The sequence below is a fragment of the Epinephelus fuscoguttatus genome, linkage group LG6 (genome assembly GCF_011397635.1).
Source record: "Epinephelus fuscoguttatus linkage group LG6, E.fuscoguttatus.final_Chr_v1".
Taxonomy (NCBI): domain Eukaryota; kingdom Metazoa; phylum Chordata; class Actinopteri; order Perciformes; family Serranidae; genus Epinephelus; species Epinephelus fuscoguttatus.
Genome location: NC_064757.1, coordinates 16,267,729 through 16,284,933, shown reverse-complemented (window position 1 = coordinate 16,284,933; position 17,205 = coordinate 16,267,729). Strand labels below are relative to the sequence as shown.

General features: G+C 43.4%; 1 protein-coding gene across 1 annotated transcript; it reads left to right on the top strand.

Annotated features, from left to right (window-relative positions):
• Positions 1-11,114: 11,114 nt before the first annotated feature.
• anxa1a (annexin A1a) lies at positions 11,115-17,205 on the top strand. The gene is made up of 12 exons (XM_049579058.1): positions 11,115-11,199; positions 11,737-11,808; positions 12,610-12,700; positions 13,382-13,476; positions 13,606-13,719; positions 13,999-14,089; positions 14,287-14,366; positions 15,828-15,972; positions 16,064-16,159; positions 16,249-16,307; positions 16,411-16,533; positions 16,663-17,205. The coding sequence occupies exons 2-12, from the start codon at positions 11,749-11,751 to the stop codon at positions 16,720-16,722; spliced, it is 1,014 nt and encodes a 337-aa protein (XP_049435015.1). The 5' UTR covers positions 11,115-11,199; positions 11,737-11,748; the 3' UTR covers positions 16,723-17,205.

Sequence of the window (17,205 nt, the reverse complement as noted above, 5' to 3'; positions counted from 1 at the left end):
GTGGGACCCACATGGGTAAACCCATTCATGTGGGCGATTGGCATTGGGCCATTATGGAGCCATTTTTCAGCCCATTTACTAGCCACATGGGCCCGACATACAAATGTTGGCTAGGAAGTATTTATTGTTTTTCCAGAGAACTGTGTTCTGGTCAGGTTGAAAAAGCCTCTGAAGCAACATTGTACATGAAGTAGCCACTCACTGTTTAACTTGCTTCTGAATCCTGTCACCTCTTAAGCAGGATTTATACTAATGTGTCGAATCAACGCTGTACCTATGGCACTGACTCTGCATAGATGTGTAAGCCTTCCCCACACCATTGCCTATGCACACCTCCCCAGAAATGTAACACTTTTTGGCGACACAGACCTCCTGTTAATTTTTGTAAAGTGAAAAGTATTTCCCTCAGTTGAAGCAAACCTTTTCTAAACTTTTGTTTCACAGACAAAAAAAACCCCCAATTAATTGTAAAGACAATAAACCCCCCACAAAATAGCATTTTATGTCCTGTGTATGATTCATTCTGGCTTCACATGAGTAGATTAAAGTATGCTAGTAGCCACTAGGCTAATTTATGCAATACAAAAAGATGTAGGCATATTCTAAAAATGATAGCATGTTGTATTTGTGGGAAAAACGTGTCCAGCTAAAAACAATTGTTTTCTCTGTGAACCTTGTGGGTTATAATGAAGACGAATTTCATTCGTGTTTGATATCGTTGTTATTCGGCCATGTTTTAGGTGTGTCTCAGCATAGCATAGAAACCCCAATGCCAATGTTTTGAAAGTTTGATTGCAGAGCAACACATAAAAACCACCACACAAGTATAAATGCTCACAATGGCAAAGGTCACTTGCGTAGGCCACAGGCGCAGGCATGCAGGCTGTGTGTTTGACACCCCCGGGCTAGATGATTTTTGGTCTTAGTGCATTATTATCTATTGTGCTAAACTACACTTCTTTCATCAACAACAAACAAATGTTACACCCCCTAGGTTGTAAATGTGTCGTAAATGGGAATGGAGGGTCATGCAGCAACTTGTTTGCACCGCTGGTTTGAATCTGATGACCAGTTTGATAAAAAAGGAAAGAAAAAAAAAGGTTCATATGTCTTTAAAAATAGGTTCAGTTCTGCTTTCAAAGGCTGCATGGGTCTAAAATAAACTTTGATTTAACTGGAATCCTGCTAATTTCATCGTGTATCAATTAATGTATGAAGTAACAGTGAATTAACATTCTTCACATGATGATCTATTAAATGTGAACTAATCACATAAAGTCAAAGTGACTTGGATGTTTGTGTATGGTGAGCAACAGCAATTTATGATAAATCCTGCATTTATTCATGCATTAAATCAACAGGAGTCATATGTTAGTTAGGCATAACATAAGTATATGATTTGTACACACACACACACACACACACATACACACACACACACACACACACACACACACACACACACACACACACACACACACACAGTCACTCCCCCTCTTCTGTTTATTCATTATTTTACAGCACCTCTTGTGACCTCTTGGTTGACCTCTTGTCTAGGGTGTTTTCTGTTGTCGGCGCCGATCCAGCGTCTGAACGCAGCCCACCTCCTCATCCATAGACTTTTGTGATGAACGACAGCTTGAACAATGAAGCAAATGTTGGGGAACAGCTGGAAACAGCTCGGACAGTGGAGTAACAGGCAAGGGACAGAAAAGGAGAGTAACACCAAGTCTTGTAACACATATTCTTCTATTGCCAGCTTATTTTGCAATGGAGTGAATGTGCTGTGTAATATTACATTTTGAAATTGCACCACACCCCCAAAATTAATGAGCAGCTGCAACTTAAATCACTGTAATTAAAAACACATTAATATGAATGCAATTCAGCAACATCTTATTGGTAACTAGTTATGTGATTTGAGATGTTTTCTCTGTCCAACAAGGTGCGAGAGAGTTAATCCTTTAGACATTTAACCAAAGAGAACTTCAAATATTCAATTACATAATCATAATAGTGTACAGATGTATGCCAAATGCTGGAGCACATAAATCACCTCTTCCAGCTGTGTCTGTGTAACTGTACTCAAACCCTGTCTAGGTTCTGATCTCAACCAACTGCTCTCAAAAGTGAATAAACCAAATAAACCAATCATACAACAACTGGACAGAGTCAAAACAAAGCCATTCAACTTCCTCACCAGTTTTTCTCATGAAAAACTGATTTATGTTGTTTATAATGCATCTATCATTCATTGCATTTACATGGTTGCAGTTTTGGTGGAAATAAAACACATATATCTCAGTGAATCCATTTACATTTTATTTATGATATTTAAAACATATTTAACATCTTCATGATGACGATGAGTGATTAGCATGCAGTTTATTGTCTATTTACATGTCTAAAAATTACACTTAAAATTTAGGTCATCTCAGTAACTGTGTTAATTTTCTAGTTAGTTAGTCCCTGTTTATTTTCACTTTCAAGTTGTACTTATCTAAAATGATAACACATTCCATTAAATGGCCCTTCCTTGAATATTTCATCACTTTGTCTCTTGCATTCCCATCCCACCCTCTCCCTTCTTTGTTTCCTCATACAGGAATGTGGGCGTGTCGTCATGCTGCTACTTTCCTGCCAGAAACACCTTTTAGTAGAGAAACAGAAATTATGTCAGGAATTACAGTGGAAAGTTGGTGAGATAAAAAACACTTGCGTTTTCTGTTTGGTTTACATCAGAGGTTACTGGAGAAAATTACAGTTAACACCTCCCTGACTGCATATGTGTGTGTGTGTGTGTGTGTGTGTGTGTGTGTGTGTGTGAGTGTGTGTGTGTGTGTGTGTGTGTGTGTGGGGGGGGGGGTTACTGTTCTGACCTGTTGTGCTGTCATCATACTGGTCAAACTGTGTGTTGTGAATTACTGGACATGGCCTCTCATCCTTAAGCTCTGGTACACTGCCCGGTAAATCCTCCGGCACTTGCGCTGTGACAGTGACCTGTCCAGGTTTCGAGGACATCACAAGGTCCTCAGGGCAGTTAGGCCTGTTAGTTGTCTCCCAGGCACCTGAGGAAAGAATAAACAAACAGATGGTGCGCAGAAGGTAGAAATTCAAAACATGCAGACAGACGTAGAAATAAGGACAGGGTGTAGTCTTTACGCCTGGATTCCAAATATGAAGACAAACTGTCGATACATGGAGTACATTAAGATTAAACAGAGTATGGGTGGATGTAGATGACCAGTTGAAATGAAATGCTAAAAAGCAGGAGGAGAACTGATCAAATTAAAACATCTGGACAAAGGGTGATGCTTATAATGCAGACATGAGGCCAGTCTTCATATGTCATAAAAGAACCTACAGATCTCTGCACAAAAAAAATTGGTATCCATTTCTGCAACAGTGAGACTGACACCAGCTGTTTTGCTACTGACATGACAGTAAAGTTAAGTGTGCGTACGCTGGTTAGCATGTGTGTGCTGTCAGTAGTGGAACTGGCTGGCTTTCATGTCCAGATCTTGAAGCAGACCCTGCCAGGAACAGTGTGTTATGTTTGTTCTGATACGCTGACTGCTCCGCTGCTTCACAACGGAGGCAGCCAAGCAGCTGAAATATTTAAACCTCGTCTACCTTCACCTGTCTGCTTGCAACACATCTATGAGTCAGAACAGCTTCTACTACAACATATAATCTGATATCTGATACAGAAATGAAAACAAGAAAGTCAGTACCACAATGTAGATGGTAGGAACTGCAACTGTAAAGGTGATTAGTTGTTTTACACTCACGTTGCTTGCCTGCAGGGGCCACAGAGTGATGTCTCCCTACTTTTTTTCCCAGGAAGGTCAGTGAGTAAGATCCACTCTCACCTCCAGAAGAGTTCACGTACATTATGTATACAGCTGTGAGTCGGTGCCACTGCTCTTATGTTTAGTGTTTGTAGGTGAGAGTACGCACCTGGATCAGTCCAAAATCTGCAAATACATCATATACCCTTGAAAATCCCAAAATATTTTAATCTACATTATGAACTCTTGTTTAACCCTTAAACAAGTTGCAGATGTCATAAAGCTCACACAGCAGATTCACTCAGGGAGTGTAATCCTTTTGTCAGTCTCTCCAAGCGACTATAAGCTACAAGCTTCTCCACAGGAAAAACTAAAAATCCCAGAGTTTGAATTTGTGTCTTTTTTCTTTCCAATTTCACAGTGCTGTATCAGAACAAATCTTCCGTCTCACATGGTAGGAGTTGGCATAATTCCAGTTCTTTTATTGAATAAAGTGATTTGAAAACTGAAATTTGTGAATTGCAAAATGAGCTTTACTGCCATGAAACTGATCCTAACCTGAAGTATACATTTGAATTAATCAGAAAACAAATTCACTTTTAAGAGGGCAGAAAACATGACAAAACTAAAAAAAAGACTGATAAAGGATGATAAAAGGACTACCTGGTGTAAGACAGCTCAGATCCCTTCCGTGCGATCAGTGCAGTTTGAGTGCTGCTATGCTGATCAGGTGCGTAAGGACGTGTCGGTCCTGATCTCTAAAGGGAACCGAACTCTCAACAGTCTTTAAATATTAAACCTGCAGAGATGGAGTTTCACCGGCTTAAACCCTGCAGAGCCTGCTGGTAAAAAGATGCTTCAAACAGTCCTCAGGTTTCCCATGTGTAAGATACAGATTGTAACTGGATGCTGTGTCACACTCACAGACACACACATACAATTCGTGCACACATTCAGTTCATTTAGTCTCACTTGTATTTGTTTGTTTACCTGGAGACCCCACACTTTCTTCAGCTATTAGGGCTAAGGGAAAAAAGCTGAAATAGTTCACCTACATCCAGGCGAACTGCACAGAGGATCATCAGGGAAATATCTTCATACAAGTTTGTTTCTCCTTTTTGGTTTGAGTGCCCTAATGACCCTAGGAGCTATGCTGTCAGGGGCATTTTGCCCCTGGTAGGGTTTCCCATGGCAGATTGGTTCTGGGCGAAGGGTCAGACGAAGAACGGTTCAAAAGACCCTTCATGATGGATACGAACAAGGTCATGTGTACCCGGCCCGGAGGGTTACCGGGGCCCCGCCCTGGAGCCAGGCCTGGGGTTGGGGCCCGTGGGCGAGTGCCTGGTGGTCGGGCCTTCACCCATGGGGTCCGGCCGGGCCCAGCCCGAACCGGCTACATGGGCTCGTCCCCCTGTAGGCCCACCACCCGCAGAGGGATCCAGAAGGGTTCGGTGCAATGTGGATTGGGCAGCAGACCGAGGCGGGGGCCTTGGTGGTCCGATCCTCGGTTATAGAAGCTGGCTCTTGGGACATGGAATGTCACCTCTCTGGCGGGGAAGGAGCCAGAGCTTGTGGAAGAGGTTGAGCGCTACCGGCTAGATATAGTCGGCCTCACCTCGACACATAGTTCCGGGTCTGGAACCCTAGTCCTTGAGAGGGGTTGGACTCTCTCCTTCGCTGGAGTTGCTCCAGGTGAGAGGTGGAGGGCCGGGGTGGGCTTCCTGATAGCCCCCAGACTCTCCGCCTGTACGTTGGGGTTTACCCCGGTAGACGAAAGGGTTGCTTCCCTGCGCCTTCGGGTCGGGGAACGGGTCCTGACTGTTGTCTGTGCTTATGCACCGAACAACAGTTCAGAGTACCCACCCTTTTTGGAGTCCCTGGGACGGGTGCTGGATAGTGCCCTGACCGGGGACTCCATTGTTCTGCTGGGGGACTTCAACGCTAACGTGGGCAATGACAGCAGGACCTGGAGGGGTGTGATTGGGAGGAACGGCCTGCCCGATCTGAACCCGAGTGGTGTTCAGTTATTGGACTTCTGTGCGGGTCGCAGTTTGGCCATAACTAACACCATGTTCAAACATAAGGATGTCCATCGGTGCACGTGGCACCAGGACAGCCTAGGTCGCAGGTCAATGATCGACTTTGTAGTCGTATCATTTGACCTGCGGCCATATGTTCTGGACACTCGGGTGAGGAGAGGAGCAGAGCTGTCAACTGATCACCACCTGGTGGTGAGTTAGATCAGATGGTGGGGGAAGACGCCGCGCAGACCTGGCAGGCCCAAACGAACAGTGAGGGTCTGCTGGCAACGCCTGGCGGAAGAACCTGTCCAGATGATCTTCAACTCCCACCTCCGGGAGAGCTTTGACCGCGTTCCGAGGGCGGAGGGGGACATTGAGTCCAAATGGGCCTTGTTCCGCTCTGCCATTGTCGAGGCGGCGGTTGTGAGCTGTGGCCGCAAGGCCGCTGGGGCCAGTCGAGGCGGTAATCCCCGAACCCGCTAGTGGACACCAGAGGTGAGGGGAGCCGTCAGGCTGAAGAAGGAGGCCTACAGGGCATGGTTGATCTGTGGGTCTCCGGAAGCAGCTGACGGGTACCGGCGGGCCAAGCGGAGCGCAGCGGCGGCAGTCATTGAGGCAAAAACTCGGGTGTGGGAGGAGTTTGGTGAGGCCATGGAGGAAGACTATCAATCGGCTCCAAAGAGGTTCTGGCAAACCGTCCGGCGCCTCAGGGGGTGAAGGCGGCAACTTGCTCACACTGTTTACAGTGGGGGCGGGGAGCTGCTGACGTCAACTGGGGACATTGTCGGGCGGTGGAAGGAATACTTTGAGGAGCTCCTCAATCCCACCAACACGTATTCTAGTGAGGACACAGAGACGGGGGTCTCGGGGGCGGGTCGTCCAATCTCTGGGGCAGAAGTTGCTGAGGTAGTGAAACAACTCCGAGGCGGCGGAGCCCCAGGGGTGGATGAGATTCGTCCTGGATATCTCAAGGCTCTGGATGTTGTAGGGCTGTCCTGGCTGACACGCCTCTGCAACATTGCATGGACATCGGGGGCAGTGCCTCTGGAGTGGCAGACCGGGGTGGTGGTCCCCATTTTCAAGAAAGGGGACCAGAGGGTGTGTTCCAACTACAGGGGGATCACACTCCTCAGCCTACCCGGTAAGGTTTACTCCAGGGTGCTGGAGAAGAGGGTCCGGTCGATAGTTGAACCTCGGATTGAGGAGGAGCAATGTGGTTTTCGTCCCGGACTCGGAACCGTGGACCAGCTCTTTACCCTCGCCAGGGTGCTGGGGGGGCATGGGAGTTTGCCCAACCAGTCCACATGTGTTTTGTGGATTTGGAGAAGGCTTACGACCGTGTCCCCAGGGGCATCCTGTGGGGGGTGCTCCGGGAGTATGGGGTTGGTGGCCCCTTGCTAAGGGCCATCCAGTCCCTGTACCAAAGGAGCATGAGTCTGGTTCGCATGGCTGGCAGTAAGTCGGACCTGTTCCCGGTGAGGGTTGGACTCCGCCAGGGCTGCCCTTTGTCACCGGTTCTGTTCATAACTTTTATGGACAGAATTTCTAGGCGCAGCCGAGTGGTGGAGGGTGTCAGGTTCGGTGACGGGAGGATCTCGTCCCTGCTTTTTGCGGATGACGTGGTCCTCCTAGCTCCATCGAACAGTGACCTCCAGCTCTCGCTGGGGCGGTTCGCAGCCGAGTGTGAAGCGTCTGGGATGAGAATCAGCACCTCTAAGTCTGAGGCCATGGTCCTCAGCCGGAAAAGGGTGGATTGCCCACTCCGGGTCAGGGGGGAGGTCCTGCCTCAGGTGGGGGAGTTTAAGTATCTCGGGGTCTTGTTCACGAGTGAGGGTAGGATGGAGCGGGAGATTGACAGGCGGATTGGGGCGGCGTCAGCAGTGATGCAGGCGCTTAACCGGTCCGTTGTGGTGAAGAGGGAGCTTAGCCAGAAAGCGGAGCTCTCAATTTAACGGTCGATCTACGTTCCAACCCTCACCTATGGTCACGAGCTCTGGGTAGTGACCGAAAGAATGAGATCGTGAGTGCAAGCGGCCGAAATGAGTTTCCTCCGCAGGGTGGCTGGGGTCAGCCTTAGGGATAGGGTGAGGAGCTCAGACATCCGGGAGGGACTCGGAGTAGAGCCGCTGCTCCTCCACATCGAGAGGAGCCAGTTGAGGTGGTTCGGGCATCTGGTAAGGATGCCTTCCGGATGCCTCCCTTGGGAGGTGTTTCGGGCATGTCCAACTGGGAGGAGACCTCGGGGCCGCCCCAGAACACGCTGGAGGGATTACATCACCCGGCTGGGAACGCCTCGGGGTTCCCGCGGAAGAGCTGACGGAAGTGGCTGGGGAGAGGACTGTCTGGGCTTCTTTGCTGAGGCTGCTGCCCCCGCGACCCGGACCCGGATAAGCGGAGGACGACGAGTACGAGTTATTATATTAATTTCAGTACTGTATTGTACTTTTACTTTACTTGACTTTTTCTTCTCATGTCATTTTTATACTTCTACTCCACTATGACTCAGATGGAAATAATACTACTTTTTACTCTACTTCATTTATTTGAGATTGAGATTTTACATAAAAAAACATACTGTTTCATAGACTTTTTAAAATACAAAGCATTCAAAGTTTGTGACCCTGTACGAAAAGTAAAGAAGTAAGAAAAGTAAAGTAAAAAAAAGGAAGTAAAGGTAAAAGTAAAGTAAAGTAAAGAAAAGTAGAGAAAAAGTAAAGAAAAAGTGTCTTGGGTCCTGCCGTTATATTTCAGATGTCTTGTTAGCACTTTGATCCCAGGAAGAGTAGCTGATGTGTCTGTGTCAACTAAAACAGATGCTAATTGATACAAAAATACAAAGTGCCTACTATAAGAGTAATTTCCAATCTAAACTTCTCAGATGGTTTTATTTATATAGTTTGAGTGCTTAAGGTAGAAAGAGGTAAAATGATCCAATATATCACAAAAAACTTGTGAATAAAATAATCTAAAAACAGAAATATGTACTGGAACCTTGTTTTTTCTTCGTTAGTCTCCCATTAATCAGCTCATGACCCCTCAGATTTATCTGGTGACCTCTGGTCTGAGAACCACTGGACTAAACTAGCTGGCAATTAAAAGTAGCTCCACCTTGAGCAGCTGCAGCAGTTCAGTGCTGCTAAGACTGATTTAACGGTATTGTCAGATGAAATCATATATCAGTCACAGGACAATTTACTTCAGAACAAGTGCATTTATCTTTAATAATTCAAGTAAATTTAGCTGAAGTTTTACTGAAGTGGCATTTTGAATGCAGCACTTTTACTTGTAGCGGAACATTTCTGTAATGTTATATCAGTATTTACTTAAGGGAAGGATCGTCTTCCACCACTGTTTTCCACAGTGCTGCATCTGTATACCTCTGAAGGAAGTCATTATGGAATAAAATCAATTTTATGGCCACTCTACTGCTGATTGAAGGTATTGTGCTCTCTTGTCCTGTTGGTCTTGGACAAGGCCCTCTACGAGGATTTCCTGTGTTTTTTAGACCACGACACTCATTTGAAACATTTGGACCACAGCTTGAGCATCTGTTTAACACACCTTACTTAGAGACAAATCCACCCATGATGCCACTTTAATGAAAATACAGCTTTACCCCATCCTTCGGTTTTCACAATCCAAACCCTGCTCTGACCTTTTTTCCAGTGTGGGGCAATCAAGTGTCACAACGGGAAAAAAATAAGTCTTTCAATACAAAGTTTACAAAGTTTCTATAGACGTCATCAAGGGCCTGTGAAGTCTTGATTGTAGACTCTCCCCAACAGTGTGATGATAAAGTCTGATGAAATCATCAGTCATATGTGTCATTATCCTGGCTGGTAATCTCAGCAGCGTGAAAGCATTGCCCTCTGTTGAGGCACATACTGTAGGTAGCAGGTAGCGTCAGGCCCTGACTGTGCTTCCATGACAACATGCCACACCCAAAAGAAACCCATTGCGTCACTGCTCCAAAGGCAGACTCTTTTTGAGGAATGTCAAGGTGGTCTTTGCTCAGTCAGTTAAACAAGTACTGTCATGTTCCGGTGTGCAGAGACAGAAATCAGGGTTTTACAGATCAATTCACAGCAGGGCTTAGGTATTTTGAGGAGGTTTTGTATAAGGTAACCCCCTGATAACACTGATAACAGCAGGAGGGTCAAAAGAGATTACTACTCCATTATGTCATCTGGTAAATAACACAGCAATAATATCGAACCTTTTATTATAACAGGGACACTCTGGATTCCAGCAGTAAAGACATTACCTGTGAAGTCAAGGGAATAGATGCAAAAACCTGCATACATGGATGGATAACTGAACAGGCCTACCGGGCACAGGCCCAGGGGCCATAAGTGTTAGATTGTTGCTTTATAATGCTTACTTAGACTGCGCTTCCACCAAACACATCAATAGACTCAAATGGACCACAGATACTGTATGAACATTGATCGATTACTGAATGGGCCTAACGGGCACAGGCCTAGGAGCCCAAAGTATCAGGGGGCTGCAAATGTCATTGAAACTAACATGCACCGACCATGAGGAGACAAAAAGTCCACAAAATTATGAAAGGAAACTGCAAATAGACACAAAATATCTTGGCAAAAAGATCAAATTACGTTGTCCCAAACAACTACAGACAGACAGGAACCGACAAAAAAATATGCATAATGACTGCAAAGAGATGCAAAACCATTACAAAGTTTGTGTGTCTTACTCCTGTGTAGGAGAGGTGGTGGGGCCTTTTGCATATGTGTGCCCATTGTCTCATAATGGTGCTAAAAGTGTCAGTATTATAAATTTCACTTGCAGACAGTCTGTATCATTACAATCTAAAGGTAAAATTAAAATTTCTAAAAACAGAAGGAACAACATAAAACACATAGTCTGTGTATAATATCTGATGTAAATGTAGAAATAATAGAAAAGATCATAATAAACATGTCAAATTAAACATTATAATAAACAGAAATTCCTGTGTAGAAATGTAATAAAAATATTGCGTTGAAACCCCACTATAAAAGTATAAATGTAAAGTGAGCATTATATTACTGCCTAAGTCCCAGCTGTATTCCAGGTATAAGTGATTTTTCACGAGATCCCCGTTTTAATGAAAGATTATGAGCAGAAACTTGATCATACGTTTCCAAGTGAGCAGCGTGACAGTTCAAAATCTGCTGGAGAAGCTGTTGTGGGTGTTTTACGCACGGCGATGCGCTCTGCTCAGGCAGACAGCGGTTCAATCCAATGGCGGCTGTGGAGGGAGAGAATGGGCTGGACCCGTTACTAGGTGGGGTTTATCATGAGTATAAATAAACGCTCTCTGTCGTTACAACGCCCCTGGCTGGACCTCAGTGAGACAAACTTTATACCTCTAAAGCCACACGGTAAGACTTTTTCTTTTGAATAAAAAGCTCTGAGCTGTTATCTAGTTGTTAGTTTCGAGGTTGGCTGAAGTAAAGTGCGAAGTGTGATGGTTTTAAATCACCTCTGCGTCAAGCTACTGATGCAGCCTCTCAGGGTGTGGTTGGGAATTTGCAGCGACAGTTTCTGGATTTGACGCACGATTTGTTGTTTTATGTACGAAAAAGAGTGTCAAGATTAAAGCGCACTGAGGGAGACCGGATCTCTCCTAGCCTGCAATATACTGTAAAGTTCCTATCAGAGTGGATTGTGGGTGTGGTCATCTCCACATGCTCGTCATTATGGAAAACCACATAACATAAACCTACAATAAATATGCAGAGGCTTGTTCTCTCCAGGAGGAGATGAGGGAAAAGCAAACACATCCTCAGTCTTGCGTTCTGTTAACGAATTTAATAGATAAGAACTATTAGCATAAACAAAAGAGTGATGATTATTTCTTTGAATACTATCTGATAAGTTAAGTTGACCTGATCATATTTTCTCCTCTCTCCTTACAGACAGACTTCATCATGGCTTTGATGAGAACCCTCATGCAGCAGACTGTCTATTTGGGCATGCCTGATGACTCAGTACGTAACTCTGTGGTTCTGTTCCAGTTGCTCAGGCCAACAACCCTGTTTTTCTTTTTTTTCTCTTCCTGAATTATGTCAGGGTGGAAAATTTTTATCAGGCAGAGTGGAGAGCGAAGGAAAGAGAGAAGTGTACAGCAAAGTGAGGGAAAAGAATGAATGAGTGGGGTGTTAGGGTGGAAGTAGGGAAGGAAAAATGAGTGGAGCAGGGCAGACAGATAAGATGAGGACTGTTATTAAAGGGAGCCTGGACTATAAAGATTATATGCAATGAGAAAAATGACCATAAGTCTTGTGAGAGTGTGACTCATAGTAGCAGGAATCTGAGCCCCTCCCTTTATAAACTCTGCAAATAGAACAAAATGCTACTTCTGCTTTCCCTGGTTTCTTAAAGTGAACTAAGGGAAAGTTGCACAAGGTTATCCTGCATGATTTCTGTCTGTGTAACAAGCTCTCCTGTTAGTGTTCACCTCAGTCTAACAGGGGTGTGTACAGGCGTTTTAAAGAGCAATGTCATTGTCTTAGGAGGCGTGGGGACAGACACTTCCAAGGAAATACGCTCACAGGGGCAAAAGAATCTGTCACAATTATCTTCTTTCAAACCTTTTATAGGCCTATGTAAGATTGAGAATAGATAGGCTACTGGTAATGTGTTAGAGGAGAAGCAGCTGTGACTTTTTAAAGAGCACTTTTGCACCTTTGGAATTTGAAAAATGCGCGTTTGCAACTCACCACAAGCACACTTCTCGGTAGAAGTCAAGTATTTACCAAACACACAATATTCTGTGTTGTGCCTCTCAGGTCCTTGCCAAGGAGGGGACAGTGACTGCAGCACCCAATTTCAACGCCCAGGGAGACGCAGCAGTCTTGGATAAGGCCATCAAGGTGAAAGGTAAACTTAAAATGCACAAAGGGAAGCTTTGGCGCATGTGTGGACACGTCTTGGCTTTGCAATGTGTCTCTCTTTGTAGTGGAACAAACTGGCTTTTCCTACACCCTCTGCTGGCCATCACGCACCATTATGACTAACTGTGTAATTTTCAGTGGTGAAAAGTGTTTTTTAACTTTAGTGTGAATTTAAGTCTCCACTGATTTATATATTTTGCCCTCTCATACAGTTCCAGAAGTAAAAATGGTGCTAAAAATGGTCCTGGGCAGCCTGGATGTTGCTATTTGAAATTTGTTGGATCTGAATTTGACAAATGAAACTATATTACATATATACACATATACAAAATTTCTATAAAATCTCTGAAACTTTAAGTTATGGATCTGAATTTGTAGACATTAAAAAAAAATTCAACCTTTGAAATTGCAAATCAAAAATAATCATTTCAAAGAGGCAAATTTAGATCAAATAAATTAAAATATGTGGTTTTTAAAGCAAAATATTTAAATGCTACAAATTCAGTGGTGCTTAAACTCCAGTGTTAAGTATTGAGTGGCTTTTCAAATTAAAATACTTATGTTTCCTATTTCCCACGACCCTTAATAGGATAAGTGGTTATAGATAATTAATAAATAAATGAATAACTATCTCTTATTAACGTCCATAAATATGTTCTCTGTGCAGGTGTGGATGAGAACACCATCATTGAAATTCTGGTGAAAAGGAGCAACGAGCAGAGGCAGCAGATCAAAGAGGCTTATCAGCAGGCCAGTGGCAAGGTAATTAAAAAGAAACAAAAAAGAAAAACTGGAAAAGTATGTTTTGTTCCAAAGCACACACACAGTTACACATACATGATCACGTGCTCCCAAACTACCATATTTACTTATCGGCTGTCCCCTTCATAGCCTCTGGAATCAGCACTGAAGAACGCTCTGAAGGGAGACCTGGAGGATGTGGTGTTGGCTCTGCTGAAAACACCAGCCCAGTACGATGCCCAACAGCTGAAGATGGCAATGAAGGTATACATCCACAAATACAAATAATGTCACTTAAAAGGAGCAGTGATATAAATGTTTAAACGACTCTAACACTCAGAAACCATGCTTATTTTAGGTGAGTGTTGTGACCTCACCATCATCTGTTATTTTTGGTGGTTATTGAGATCCACCCACTTCCGCACATTCATTTATTGTTTTCTTAACAGGAGGGTTAAATGTGTTTTGGTTGAATTAGGCCAGTGAAGAGTAAAGAGGTCTTTCTCTATATTAATCTATCTACGCTTGCATTCCTTTTGTCAGGGTCTGGGGACAGACGAGGAGGTCCTCATAGAGATTTTGGCTTCCAGAACCAACAGAGAGATCCTGGATATTAAGAAAGTCTACAAGGAGGGTGTGTACTGACAAATTTTAAACAACAATCTTTTACCAAGCTAGTGTTTGGAGGTTTGGACATAGACACAATAGAACATGTGGCAGTAAAAAATTAAAATCTTTGAAATATAGGAGGTTTCAACATTTAAAAAATACTTCAAATTTTGAATAGAATCATATTTATAACGATGCTAATGTTGTGATTTCTTCATCAAGAATACAAGAAGGACCTGGAGTCTGACATCAGGGACGACACCAGTGGGGATTTCAAGGCTGCCCTGATTGAACTCTGCAAGGTAAGTGTGTCTTCACTCGCTTTCTGTCTCGTGGTGGACTGGACTTGTTACAGGATTTTGAGACAGGTGTAGTACAGACACTTATTCATTCACAGTACCAGGATGCATTAAGCTCTTAGGTGACATAACACTCCACCCCTGTCACTGCTATGGTGACAGTGGCCTTTAAAAAAACAAACAAACCCACTCCCTCAATACACATGCACATGCTAACACAACATGAGTTAACAATTGGACCTTTTGTGGCTTTATATTTGGGTGTCTAGCAAAGGGCAAATGAACAGTACAGACTCATTATGCTGAACATCACATTTTTAAGCGAAATGCTGCATTTTGATAAAATGAGGAAAAATAAAAACTTATGAAAATAAGTTGCAACAGTGGGGTGGGCAAATTAATCTCATGTTCAACCTTTTTCTTTGTGCTTATTCTGCTTGAAATTGTCTTCATTATGTTTAAAATAAACCATTATTTATTACGCAACATTTACCTCATATTTCTGTTGCATTTAGCACTTTTTAGTTTTCATGCACAAAAGAATGTAGAAAACTTCACTGAAATGTTAAAATTGAACCAACTGCCAATAATTTTAACACCCAGCACATACTGCATTTTGTGGTGTATGACAATTTATACTACACAGTTCCATAATAAATCAGGTTTGCACAGCCATTCATTTGCAGTAAATCCTTAGAAATATTTGGGTTTGAAGAGTAAACTACAGTGTCACACAGCACACTGAAGTACCAACCTTTCCCTCCTGTCTTTGTAGGTGGTCAATAAATGATTCATTCATTCATTCATTCATTCATCTTCTAAAAACATTATAATGATATAAATAATAGTAACTTTATTTATATAGCACCTTTAAAAACAGAGTTTACATAGTGCTCTGAAAAACAAAGAAAAAGCAGAAACAGGATACTCAGGAGATGATATAGGAACAGAGAGCTTAGCAGCCCCACCAAAACAGAAGTGAGAAAAAACAGAGGTAAAGTTAGGATACAGTAGAAACAAGAGGACAAAAATGCAAGACACAAAATGTCGATATAGGTACATACAAATTAAAAGAATAATAGCAATCACAGAGCCATAAAATCCAAATAAAAAGAAGACATCACGTAAACAAAGTCTACTGTATAAAGATGGGTTTTAGGAAATGATTTGAAAGAAGTCAGTGATTCTGCGAGGCTTACCTCCTCAGGCAGATCGTTCCAAAGACGAGGGGACCTGATGGCAAAAGCATGGTCACATTTACACTTAAATCTCAACTGTGGAATGGCCACAGGGGCACACCTGAGGATCTAACGCTGCAAACTAGCTCATATGGGTTCAGCATTTCTGCTATGTAGCATGGGCGAGACGATCTTCAAGTCAAGCTTCTATCATCTATTCGCCGATAAAATCATCTCCTACACATTTAATGTTTTGGCTGTGTTGCTCTACTTGTCTTCATCACAGGCCGGCAGGACTGAGGGAGTTTGTGAGCAGCTGATTGACAGCGATGCCAGGGCTCTGTACGAGGCCGGGGAGGGGAGGAAGGGCAAAGACTGCGCTCCTTTCATCGAGATCCTCACCAGCAGGAGTGCCCCTCATCTCCGTCAAGGTTAGCTAGTTACCCCTCCTATCCTGTAATTAGCTTTTTACAGTTTGTTCCTGCCCTATCTAACACTCGTCCACTACTTCCTCTTCTTCAGTATTTGACAGGTACACAAAGTACAGCAAAGTGGATGTGGCCAAAGCTATCGACCTGGAGATGAAGGGAGATATTGAAAACTGTCTCACAGCAATAGGTAAAGGCACAAACTTTGACTCTAACTTTATTATCTGATCATTTATGCACTAAATATAACCTTCTCCCATTTTTTAAAATTACCTACAGTGAAGTGTGCTGGCAGCAGGCCTGCGTTCTTTGCTGAGAAACTCTACTTGGCCATGAAGGTAATGTAGTATATCGGCTACCTCTTACAAAATGAAGAATAAATAAAAAAAACTGTTCCTGCTGCCCTCTGCCTTCCCTGACTAACTATTTTCTGCCCATCAGGGCAAAGGTACCCGCAAAAATACTCTGACTCGCATCATGGTGAGCCGCGCTGAAATCGACATGAAACTGATCAAGGGAGAGTACAAGAAAAACTACGGCACAACACTCTACCAGGATATTCTGGTGAGCAAATGTCCGATCACTGATTCTGACAATAAACCAATTCTATGTAGATATCAGCAGTGGTTTTTGGCATACACATGACAGTTTGTATTAAAATTTAATTTACACACTGTCTTTTCTTTCCACCAGGATGACACCAAAGGAGACTATGAGAAGATTTTGCTTGCTCTCTGTGGGGGTGAAAACTAATAACCAATCAACAAGATCAAGGCTCATACAACTGAAGATCCAGCAGCGAGCCCAGCTGTGGAAAATCCCCTATAATCACTTGACACATATTGTGCCTTATGCTCTTGTGGAGAACTTACAAAAGTGTCATTCTTTGTGACTGTCATGTCATTTAGAAGATATTAACAGCAATGCGCAACATTTAACATGGAATCAGCACTGCTTCAGCAGATATTTCCTCACCAAGTTATTCGTTTTCATTCCAACGTTGTCATCTCAGCATAGATGTCAGAGCAGTGTGCCTGACCTGTGCTTTGGGGCAGACTTAGCTTTACACTCATTAGATTCTCATATCTGATGCTCAAAGTTGAAGTTGAAGTCTGTGATTACGTAGTAGCTGCTACCAGATGTATACAGATCCCCATGTGCCAATCATATTCAGTGGCAGCAGTAGGCCTACCCTTGAAGGAGCTTGGACAACTTGCAAATAAAAGCTTTTTAGTA

Coding starts and splice junctions, on each gene's coding strand:
- anxa1a (XM_049579058.1), top strand. CDS start 11,749: ATGGCTTTGATGAGAACCCTCATGCAGCAGACTGTCTATTTGGGCATG. Junction 11,809..12,609: donor TGGGCATGCCTGATGACTCA/GTACGTAACTCT, acceptor TGTGCCTCTCAG/GTCCTTGCCAAGGAGGGGAC. Junction 13,477..13,605: donor ATCAGCAGGCCAGTGGCAAG/GTAATTAAAAAG, acceptor TCCCCTTCATAG/CCTCTGGAATCAGCACTGAA.